This window comes from Lontra canadensis, unplaced genomic scaffold (genome assembly GCF_010015895.1).
Source record: "Lontra canadensis isolate GAN:19392208 unplaced genomic scaffold, GSC_riverotter_1.0 scaffold34, whole genome shotgun sequence".
Classification (NCBI taxonomy): Eukaryota; Metazoa; Chordata; class Mammalia; order Carnivora; family Mustelidae; genus Lontra; species Lontra canadensis.
In genome coordinates this window covers 8,565,750-8,577,855 of record NW_022631028.1, presented here as the reverse complement: position 1 = coordinate 8,577,855, position 12,106 = coordinate 8,565,750, and the positions used below count along the sequence as shown (strand labels likewise).

Here is a 12,106-nt window from a genome sequence, read left to right as displayed (position 1 = left end):
GCTGGCCAGTCTCTCCAAGCCTCACTTCCCCCATCTTTAAACAGTGGCTCCTCCTCACTCTTCTGCCAGTCCCCTAAAATAATTAGGGTTTTGCTGGTCGATTCTACTTATGAATATTACATGATTGCTGACAGATCTGCCTTTGCGTAAGAGTTGAAGACTTTGACCATGCCGCTTCTGAAAGTGCTAGGCTGGTAGGAGCCGCCTGGTTATCAAGAGCCAAGCCAAACTGAAATCTGGACGGCTCAGCAGATCCAACAGCCATCAATTACAGCACCCTCTGGCCAAGAGTGTAGAAATGGGCCATCCCCAAAGACCGAAGAATGCTGATGTTTCCCTAAAAGGCTGATCTAGTATCTTCATGGCCATTCTCGAAAATGGTAATGAAAATACATGCACAGGGCTTCCCTCTTGATGTGTTGATTTTCTGTTCACATAGGTTCTTGAGCTCGACCAAGTGCCCGTTGCAGGCGTAAATTCAAAAATGAGAAACCTGAACTAAAAATTTTTGATGCAACAGTGTTTCTCTTGGCTAAGGGATGGCTGGGATTAGGTCCTTCCTATTTTTTTTTCTTGAAATTTTGATTTAAATGTGACATACATCCCAAAAAGTACACAAATTGTAATGTGTATAGCTTGATAAATAGTCACAAAGGCAATAGATCCCCAAAACTGCATCCAGATCAGGGAGCAAGTGCAACATTACTCCTGCCTCAGAATCCCTTCTCTCCCTCCCTTCCTCCCAAAGGTGGCCATCAGTCTGGCTTCTGATACCATAAACCAATGTTGCCTGTTTTCAAATGGTGATATAAATGGCATCAATTTAGTGTCAAGTCGTACACAATTAGAAGGAAAGAAGGGAGGGAGGGAGTGAAGGAGGGGAGGGAAGGAAGGAGGAAACAAAGGAATTATTTTACTAAAGATGAATTCCTGTAGTAAATTAGATGTGCCCTCTTTTAAATTATATTAGAATACTGGAATGTTTTAACCCCCAGAAGACAATTGGAAAAATTGATGATATAAATATTTAGATGCACAGATTTAGAGCAAATTAGGCAAATTAGACAAAGCATATTAACTAAAGCAAAATTTCCTAATTTTGATACTGCTCATCTTTTGCATTTTGTTTATAGATCCTGGGCACTCAAGTACAGAGAGCCAACCCTATTTCATTAATATGGCATGAGCACATAAACCAGGAGTGAAAACCCTTTATTCCTGTCATTTTGCCACAAATTAAAGGACACAGAGTAGGTGCAAGGAAGCATATGATTGTCCAGAGCCTTCCTTATCTGGCCGCCATTCTCAAATATCTACAGAGTAGCCCCCAACCCAGAATCTAGTTAAAAATAGATAACAGACCTACACGAATCAGTATCGATGAATGCTTTAATGTCCATTCACAGAAGTACTAGACTAGCAGAGCCACACTCAGAAGATATTTACTCTCAGTTTATACACAGCGCTGATAGGTGGTCATTGGTTCTCTAGCCCAAAGTTCAAAACGCCAAAACCTGAAGGGGAGGAGCCGGAGAGAATCGCTGAAAGCATGAAAAGGGAAGGGGCAGACAAGCAAACCACACAGAAACAGAATGAGCAGCTAGGAACACGTGATCTGGGTCCAGTTAGGATTGGGGCAAATAGCACTAACCACCCCACGATCTCTGAACACTTGGCAGGAAGTCCAGAGATATACTTGCTGTTCTTAACAAAGACAGTCAAGCATCGAGGAAAAGTTCATTTGAGTTCACTTGGCTTTCAGAGGACAGAGCATTATGCAACCCATTTTAGAAAAAGTCTCCTCAAAACAGACAAAGAAATAAGTCAAAAAGCTTTGGTAACATGTTAAAAAGGATAAATTACTTATCTGGAAAATTCGTTTGGCTGGAACACGATGTTTATCTAAGTCCCTGGGTCAGTGTGACGTGCCTGTTGCAGCTTTTGTCCACTAACTTGCTTTTTGTCCAGCGGTTCCCCTTAGAAACAGTATTTATCATGTGTTCTCTTGTGCCACCTTTTTATTATCTTATCTGTAACTTACAGCTATGACAATAAGTGCTTAAGAAACAACGCAGACAGACTTGGAATTACTGCTCATTTCTTTCTTCCCTGCCTTCCCCTCAGATGACGAAGTCATAGGAGTCAGTGTCAGCGTTCGGGACCGGGAAGATGTCGTTCAAGTCTGGAATGTAAACGCCTCTCTAGTGGGTGAAGCGACCGTGTTAGAAAAGATCTATGAACTTCTGCCCCACATATCTTTTAAAGCAGTATTTTATAAACGTAAGTGCTCTATTTTCAGTTATTACTCTCTAGTTTATTCTATGATTACTTTTAAAGATAGAGACTATGTTGCAAATGAGGTGAAGGCAGAATCACTCAAAATTTTATAATCCAGAAAATAATTCGATAAAATACATATAAGTGTTAAAAAAAAAAAAAAAGGTTCAGTCTCAAGAAATTAAAATGAGCTTTTATTGTCACCCAAACACATGGATCAGAAAAGGTGATATGTGTTGTATTGGTTATTTTGGAAATTTAAACCTGACCTTAAATTTGTCACTCTCAGGAAAAATTACCTTCTGTTTGAAATAAGAATAACAAGAATTCTGTTATTTGAGCTGGCAGGTAGATATTCAATCATCCCTTCATAAACAGGAATTTATAATGTATAACATCTATATTTGTGGAGGAACTCGTTCTGAGCGCAGGGGTGATTGAATGCTACTGAAATGCTAATACTTCCTCATTACAGAGGACTGTGACACAGAACGAAAGAGAATTCACGCACAGTGGTGAAATGTTAACAGTATGAATAGGTGTGTGGACCCATTGTTTCCATCATGATTCATGTTCATTGCTTTTGTGTGCTCTTTTGAAAAAGTCATCTTTTTCATAATGAAAACAGCTTAGTGCGATTAAATGATTGTTTGGTAGATCAAACTGCAGGTTACACTTTTAACAGTGAGTTCGAGAGAAGTACTGACAGCCCTCTACATACATCTGATAAATTCCCGTTTCCCAAACCATTCCAAGAGTCAATAACCCAGTGTTTTTTTGTTTTTGTTTTTGTTTTTTTAACTGTGTGGAATTTCATTGACTCTAAGATGCCTTTGATGATAAGTATTAGTTTATAATCACCAAGAGAGAAAAATAAAAGACTCCCAATTAAACTATGATGTATTATTGATGCCAGGGGTCTTCTGATGTGGGGTGAGGAGTGCATCTCAGTCTTGTTGAAATACACTCCATTATTGTTTCACTTTTCCCAACCCCTTGCCAAAAAGGAGGGGAAAAAAAATCAAATGTTCTTTTGAGATTGTCTTGGTAGGACAGAGGTTATTAAAACAAAGGCCTCCTTCGAAGGAATCATAAAATCACAGACCAAGGGATTTAGATTTTAAGCAACAAGACTGATATGTTGCTGTAGATATTCAGCAGGTGCTTAGCTCCTGAATTTTAAATGAAAGTTTCAATAAAAGAGACAGAAAAATGGCCCTGCCGAAGTGGATTCTTGGCTGTGCAGTGTGGAAACTGCACATTTGTAGATACAATTTTCAGTCCTTGGGGAACCCTAATTGTATTTCAACCCACATATTAATTGAAAGGTCACCAAGGGTCTTTTCTTGTTTTTTTCTGCTTCATAAGACTAACTCTCTGGAAGGAAGTATATTTCATGGCCACTTATGAATGGGGCTACAGGAGTCTTTCCCACCTTTGAACCCACTCCACGTTCAACTCAAAAGAGGAGAGAAGCAAATTTGGAATCATCAAGTCAGGCCCTCTGAATTTTTGTTCCCCTTCAACCATGGGACCTCGAGCAGATCACACTTTTCTTGTCCTTTTACTTTGTCATCAGACTATTGAGGAGGTTGGTCTTAAATGATCTCCAAGGTTCCTTCTGCTTCAAAATTCTCTGATTAAATTTCCAAGTAACACAGTTCACAGCAGGTCCAAGATGATAGGAGTATTTCACTAGAAAATGAAGCCATAGAGTGGTTAGGCGAGTTCTTAGGGCACTGGTAATAATCAGGTAAGACCGAACCTGGATGAGTCACTGCTTAGTTGTTGTGATGGCTTGGGGAAGAAGGGGGAGGGCAAGCCAAGCAAGGGGGAGAAGTTGCAACCTGGCCAGTTGAATCAAGCTGACTAGTTGCCCTAAAGATAGATGCCATTGTGAAGTTTGTGAGTAATGCAGAACTGGCTAGGGTCTCTGTAGAAATCCATGTTTTAATGGCATAAATTAACATTTAAAGACTCAAAGATTATTCAAATAAAAATTTGAATTGGAAAAAACAAGCAATTCTCTTTATTTTATATAAAGCAGGCAGTCCTTTACTCAGTAGGATTATTATACACCACGTGCTGCAGAATTGATTTGGAAAAATGAGGTTTGGGCAGAAATCTTATTCACAGCATGATGAAGAACAGTCGTAGTGTGAGCTAAGTTAGGAATGGCCAACTCCATGCTTTGATTCTGTTTTGTTAACAGGATCCTGTGTAAGTATTCACAAGTGTACAGAAGCTAGGTGACATGGCAGATTTCCCAGGTGGAAAGAGCCCAAGCATCTTGGGTCAAGGCCTCCAAGCAGGGGAGATGAGTGGGCTGTTGTTAAGCTATACAGGATTTGGACACAGATTAATTATTTGACGGAGACACTCACGTTGTACAGGGAGACCTTTCCCACACCCCACACCCATTCCGTTATGTTCTTCAGAGCAGCTGAATGACATCCTTTCTGATGGGAGAATTATTTAGAGCAGAGGTTGGCACACTAGGAACCTTTAGCCAAATCTGCCCCCTCCTTGCCTCCTTCAGTAGGGGCTGCAGCTAAGAATGGTTTTCACATCTTTAAATGGTTGGAAAAAATCAGGGGAAGAACGACATTTCGTAGCACATGAAAATTGTATGAAATTCAAATTTCCGTGTCCATATATAGATAAAGTGTATGGGTGCCTAGCGGTGCCCGTTTGTGCGCATACCATGTACGGCTGCTTGGTGCCGACGGTGGCAGAGTTCACTGTTGGGACAGAGAACACGCGGCCTGCGTAGCGCAAAATACTTATTCTCGCCCCTTTCCGGAGCAAGTCTCTTGACTCCCAGTTTCGAGAATTCTATATTCTCTTCCCACCAAGGCTCACCCAAGGCTGGAAGAACTTCCGTCTCGCAGGACTCCCCCAGTTCTGAATGTTCTCTTCAGCTAGCTCCATAGCCCGTGACAGTTACACGCCTTCCATGTCTCAGCCATGACTGCCGCAGACTGTCCTCACACTCAGCGTCATGAAAATCCCGGCCCAATCCATATGTCTCAGTTCCTCACTTGGAGCCCAGCGTCACCAAGAGGTCTGGGCCTCCCCTACCTGACCCTGTGGCACTGTATATTTCACTGCAGAACAGACCATATTTGCTTCGGTACCAGCCCTAAAAATCGGTTTTGAAGAGAAAAAAGGGGAGGGGGGGAGGGGATATTTGTAAAGTTCTACATGCGAAAAGCATTCAGTTAAATCATTTGGGATTATAGAGTCTCCTTGGGAATTTGGCCAACCCACAGTAACCCTGGGAGCTAATAGGTATGATTCCCCCAGGATTTTATCCAAATGAAGAAGAGGTTGGGGCAAACATCCAGGATGATCCTGAAGGGAAAATGGTCCCTGTGCCCACCGCTTCACCCCTGCAGACACTAGTCTGAAGAACTTAGTCTTTATTAAAGACAGAGAAATGGGAGGGGCTTGACAGGTGGAATGGGCCAGCCCATCCGTGCCTTCCTAGGACATCATGCACAGCCCGCAGGGGGAGGACACAGGGAGACGAAGCACAGAGAACTGAGTTGCCTTGGGCTTTACCAGACCCAAGCTGGAGCAACTTTTCCCTTCAAGAGAAGATAATCTGCCCTTGCTTCATGATTATGTTAGTCAGATTCCAGGAAGTGGACTTTCACACTTGGCCTTTTTTGCCTTGGAGAAAATGTTCTATGTATTATGAATGTCTTATTTCCCACTTCTTTATAAAATTTTAAGTCTTTGAAAAATATCTTTGATAGCACCATTTTTTATCCTAGGGTCCCTAGCTGTAATTAGTGACTTTGCAAGCCAGACAACAGGACGGAGGGGAAAAAAAAAATGAACAACATGATTGGGAAAAATAAAAGTCCCATCCGTTTTATGAAATTTCATTTCCCACAGAGGGTGCTCAGAGGTGGGGGGATGTGATAGGACTGCTTACCCACTTGTGTTATTCTTTGCTTTGCTTTGTTTTTGTTTTATTTTATTTCTAAAGATAGGTCCTTGCACGGCCCTGGAGTGGGTAACTTTGGGTTCCCCCACCCTGTGCATCCTGTGGGGCACATTCTCCCCCCACCCCAGAGCATTGGAGGCCCTGCATATTTTCTTCATCAGCTCGTGGGGATTACTCATCCTCTCGGCACAGCAAGAAGAAACAGGCAGCATGCCCATTGCTTGTTTATTCCTTGTTTTAATTTTCATGATTACGTTTCTCAGGAAATGCACGCCTTAGCTAACAGTTACTGGCACAAAAAGGTATTTGCGTTCTTGCCAGCCTTTGGGGAAACTGAATGAGATGCCTTAGAGAAGGGTTGCCCCATCCTTTGCTTAAAGTTTTCTTTCCTTTTTTTCTTTTTTGTTTTTTTCTGTCCTTTAGCCCATGAAGAGCATCATGCTTTTGAAGGTGGACGTGGAAAACACTAATTGCACACTCTGTAAAGAATTCTTTGTCCTTTGCTGATTGGTTTTGGAAACGGTCTTAACAGGAGGGAGAGTGAAGAGAAGACTTGCCGAAGCCCGATGCTGGTCCATGTAGAGTGGGTTTCTGTCCTTGCAGACGGGGCGATTAGGGCTCAAAGTGGCAGGTGGGGTTGGGGGGACTGTGTGGGTTTCTACCGTCACATTACTTGCTTTTCTCTCTCTCTCTCTCTCTCTTTTGCTTTCTGAATTCTCTGTTCTTTTCACTCTGGGTTTTTTTGGGTTTTTTGGTTGTTCTTTTTTTCCTTTTAAATTTCCTTATTCAGTCTAATTATTGTTTTCTACACTCCCCTTTCATTGAGGCACAAGAAATCGGTTTCCCTTTGAGTAGCTCTGCTGTACCTAGTTCATGAGAATATGCCTAATCGTGACAATACTGCTTTTGAAAACCACACTGTACTCGGAGGAATACTAGCTTGGTGAAACCTGTCTTGATTATTTGTTGTGACACATTCCTTAAGACTGTGCACTGGGCATTGTTTTTTTCTGTCCCAGGGAAAAGAAAAACCATACTTAATCTGATTTTGCACTGACAGCACACACATCTTTTATTTTTCCTTTTTAAACTTTTTTTTTAGCAATAAAAGGAAAATAATAGTTGGGTTGCCGAACATGAAAACTATAATCACAGTTGAATATTTCAGGATATAAATCAAACTCGAGGTCTTCACACCATCTGTGGAAGTATTTCTAACCAGAATTTCAATTTGGCCTTCTCGAAGGATAGGCATAGAGTGGTGGCAATGGATTTCTCCTGGTAGGAGACCTTGTATTTCTGATTTGAAGAGGTAGAGGTATTGTAATTGTTTGCATTAAAGCTACTTCTGAATTTTGGATGTGTGTGCCCATTTAGGGCTTTCCAAATCCTTTCAAACACACTTTGTTAGATTATCCCTTTTTCCTGCTCACATTGTATATGATTTCCAATAATCGATAGTCTTCCTGCCTGGGCAGCTCTCCCCTGCCTTTGTCATTTAGGAGCAGGAAGGTAAATCTCATTTCCAGGATGAATGTGAACATTGGCAAAGTGGAACGTAGAGTGCATTCTGTTGATATTAATTTTTGGAATTGTTGATATATATTATATTATGTTACCAAAGAAATGCCGGTTTTAGTAGAAGGAAACGGCCACCCTCTGGAACACTGAGACTCTTTCCAAAATGTGCCAATTTCCCTCTCTCGACTCTGCCAAGCCTCCTACTGCTGTTATTTGAAAAAGGCAGGGCCATTTGAAGACACTTCCTCTTCCTGGCTTTTTCTGAGTCCAGGGAGCTAGTGCACGCTTATACATGTCACAGAAAGGACCCTGTGCTCAGAACTTCGTTGTACCCAGGATTTTTAATACCTCTTGCAGTATCGACCAGCAGAGAGAGGTAGGGCCTCTTCAAGCCTCCAGCCTGTGTTTGTAAATAAAATTCTCCCATCAAACATTTTTAAATACTTCCAACGATATCTATTTATAAAAGTTGTGCCCTTCACTTGCATTGCTAACCATATCAACCATAATCTCAATGATCACAGTCATGAAAACTTCCTTTGTTTCTAAACTGACTTTCCTCAGCGATTTCAGAATGAGGTATAAGGATATCAGACCCCCTTTTTCAAAAGCCTGGAACTTGCTTCCTTAACATTGTACTAACATCCAGCTTATTTTTAAATTATTCATCAAGGATTTTTTAAAAAAATTATTCTGAACATGAATTTAAATTCTTTTTTATAATATAATTATTTTTCTGATAGAGTAGAAAAAAAGGATGATTGACCTATCTTCATTTTAATTGTCATATATATTTCCATAAGTAAATGGATTTTGAAGTATTTTTTTTTTGAACTTTATTTAAAGCATTGTGATGACATGTTCAGCTTCTGCATGTATGTAGCCTTTGAAGAAAAAAAATAAATAGGAATGCTAGGCTCACATTAATGTTCTCGAGTTTCTGTTGTTTCTGATCGTGGCACATGGCTTAACGCACAAAGTAGATTTTTGTCCCAGAGAACTTCTGCACCTATTTCTGACCCTGCAGAAAATACCAACTGTGAGAAGGATTTAATTTGCCAAATGTTAAGAACCTATTATCTAAATTACTCTAAGAGTGGAGTTTGTCAGATTTTGCTTTGGAAATTGTTTTAATTGAATATTTAGTTCCTAATAGACTTTGTATGAACTAAGCTGATTTAATCAGTCTAAAAACCTCTCATTACCTTCTTGGATTAAAGAAGCTAATACTCTTTTGAGATACAAGGAAATATCTTGTGGGGCATGAGACTTTTGTTTAGGGCTGTGTACCCATGCGGGGGTGGGCGGCACCTAGTGGGGCGGGGGGGGGGGTCCTGATTTCAGTCCTGACCTTGCAGGTGCAGCCTGTCCTCTCTCCAGAGAGCCTGATGGAAACCACAGTGCTGACTTGCTTGCTTTTGTCCTTCCTTAGGTCTGGATGGAGAGCCAGAGTCTCTGGGAGAAACCAGTGTGCACTTTCTCCTCCCACTGCCCCATACTAGGTCATTAGATCACAGGTGCTTGCTTACACTGGGGAAGTGACACCCGTTTAATAAGGATGGGTAATACCCACTTAAAGTAACTTGTCTCCGTATTCACTTTTCTTCTGTAAGCACAACCCGAAGTGTCAGTTTATTCCACTTAAAGATTCACCGCCCAACTTTTCCACACTTCTGAAATGAGGGGATAGTTTACAGTGAACATGTACATTTACTATAACGTGGCTATTAAATTCACGGTGAAAGTGACAGCAAAAAAATGCAAAAGGGAAAACACAACTCTCGTAAAACTTTAAATAGTTTAACTTGACTCCTTCTCAACTCTCGTCTTGACTTCAGCTCAGGCCTGCACCATACGCACAGTTCCAAGACCTTATAGATGAACGAAACTTTGGGTGTCATTGAGTGATAGATACACCGTGCCGGCTCCTAACAGAGCCTTGACGAAACCCGTCCCTTGTGAAAGGACATGGGGTAGCAAGGGACAGAGCTGGGCATTAGAGTCTGCAGGCTACATACCCAGTCCAGATTCCTCAAACTGAACACTCAAGTCTGTCAACCGAACCCCCAGACAGCTCACCCAGGCCAAGCACTACATACCCGATCCCGTCTGGCCAGTGATATGCCCCTACGTGGCCAGATAGCCTCTCATTTTCTCCCTCGGACTCTCAGTGACTAAAGCGGTGCTCCAGTTTGGTGTTTGAAAATAACCTTGTTGGGACAGGAGGTTGGCCTTTGCTGTGAGAAGCCCAGCTCCTAGAAGGTCCCATCTTTTGTGCTTAAAACAAAAGTGACAACATTTGGAGCGATCACATGGGGGCGCTGCCTTCCAGCCAACCGGTCCGGCTCAGCACCATTTACCAAGCTAGGTTTGTGCAATTATTTTAAGATTCGAGTGCATTTTGCTCTTCTGGTTTTATAAAAATGCAGTTAGATACTACCAATAGAAGTTTAGCTTTCCAATACCGGAGAAGAACGTGTGAAAGAACTCTCTGGATGTGCTTTAAAAAGCTCAATTCTTAGGCTCTCAGTGAGCCTCTAAGCAGTGACAAAGAGAAAGAATGAAATAAACTAACATATAGGAAATACCAGGAATGTTTCATCAAATATCGTGCCCGAAGGCAGAAGTAAAATTAGGGTTTGGTTTTCGGGTTTTTTAAGGGCTTTCTAAATATGGAACTCTCCTTTAAAAACGTAAGTTTGCTGTTCACCTTTCCTCGACTGTATATTTCGGTATGATTTCACTCCTAACAAGGAAAAGTAGAGGACTGCCTGTAGGTAGTTTATTTCTTAAAAGAATGTATGCAGAGCAATTAAAAATTACTTAAGAGTGTGGCGACTCAGGGTTGTACAAGCCTGGGTAATTGCCTGGACAAGTGGGAGGGGTCACAAGGTGCCAAGGGAAAAGATGGGAGCTGGGGGGTGTAGTGAACGCACTTTGGACCCATGCTTTTGCCTAGCGATTAGAGTGGGTTGTCCCACTCGTCCTGTCACAAGGAAGAAAGCTCAAATAGGCTCTTTACACATCGGATTATGCTGTTCTGTTTCCATTTTCTATATTCACATATACATCCACATCCAAGCACTTCTCAGGTTAGCGTGTTCAGGCTCAAAGTCACCATCTTGTGCCGTAGAAATCCTCTCATCTTGCTGACGCTACTCCATTTCTAAAAGGAAACTCACCGAGTCTTTGAATTTTAGAGTGGAAGGGACCTTCGAGATCATCTGCCAGTGCTTCTCACCCCTTAGCGTGCAGAAGAATCATTGAGGTGCTTACTCAACATGCACATGTCTCAGCCCCGGCCCTAGAGGTTCTGATCCGCCAGGTCTGGCAGACCTAGATATCTGCCTTTTTTAGCAAGAGTCCCGGTGATTGTAATGTGGATGGCCCTCAGACCTCACTTGGAGAACCCCCTGTTCATATCCAGCCCCCACCTATCACAAAGGAGGAGAGCCTCCCACTCCGCCTCCCCAAGCTCTCAGGTGACCTGATTGGAATTGTAATACCAACAACCCCAGGAAGGCTGGAGAAAGCCATTATCACTAAGACTCGAGAAGATGATGCTCGTAAATAAGAACTTTATGGCTAGGACCACAGCGGTAATAAGTAGCTCATCTCTGGAAGTCCATGATATAAAACCTTTACTACAGAGTGGTGGCTTTTCTCTTTTCTAAATACCATTTCAGCATGTTAAGAGAAAAGAAATTAATGTTCAGAAAAAGTAGTTACTCCATATGTGCAGTAACTACTTTTCTATAATATCTTATGGCATCTGGGGTTCAGCATCATTGAGCAAGATTAAATGAACATTATAGAGCTATAAAATTGCATGTAAAATAACGCAAAACTGTTCAAAAGACTATCAAAGTAGCCTGGGAAGAATTTCCACTAAAATTGTCACTCCTAGACGTAGCTTAGCAAAGCAGTTACTAAAGTGGAGGGATTCTTTAATACAAAGAAGTGTCCAAAAAAAATCAAGTAAGTATTCCCTAAAACCATGTGAATGATAATCAGAAGTCATTGTGAAGTCAGTATTTTTCTGTCCATCATTGCTGCTAAAATTTAGAGTCCCATTGTATATGTGTGTGTTGAATGTACTGATTAGAATATCCAATAAAATGGCCTTTTGGATATTCTATGCTTTTGTGTCCTTCAGAAATCATGAGGTTGAAGAAATCTGTGTTTAATGTTTGTTTGGGTTGCTGCCTCAAAAAAGCTATCTAACTCATTTAATGAAATGCAAGATTTCTTTGTGAGGATTTCAACTCCTAATGTTGAAGTGGGAGAATTTTTCTGAAACTTTTATTTTGGAGCAAGTGTTCGAGATTTATAAAACTGTCAGCTTTGTATTAG

At 41.4% G+C, this 12,106-nt stretch overlaps 1 protein-coding gene across 2 annotated transcripts in view; it reads left to right on the top strand.

The window, feature by feature from the left end:
• The window catches only part of EIF4E3 (eukaryotic translation initiation factor 4E family member 3), a 40,037-nt gene extending 33,131 nt beyond the window's left edge, over nucleotides 1-6,906 (top strand). Inside the window, exons 6-7 of one of the 2 annotated variants that reach the window (XM_032867401.1) lie at nucleotides 2,125-2,280; nucleotides 6,656-6,906. In XM_032867401.1, the coding sequence (XP_032723292.1) occupies nucleotides 2,125-2,280; nucleotides 6,656-6,702 (203 nt within the window). In that variant the 3' untranslated portion in view covers nucleotides 6,703-6,906. The remainder of the gene's footprint in view (nucleotides 1-2,124; nucleotides 2,281-6,655) is intronic. The other variant, XM_032867400.1, reaches the window with a different exon arrangement.
• The last annotated feature ends 5,200 nt before the right edge of the window (nucleotides 6,907-12,106 follow it).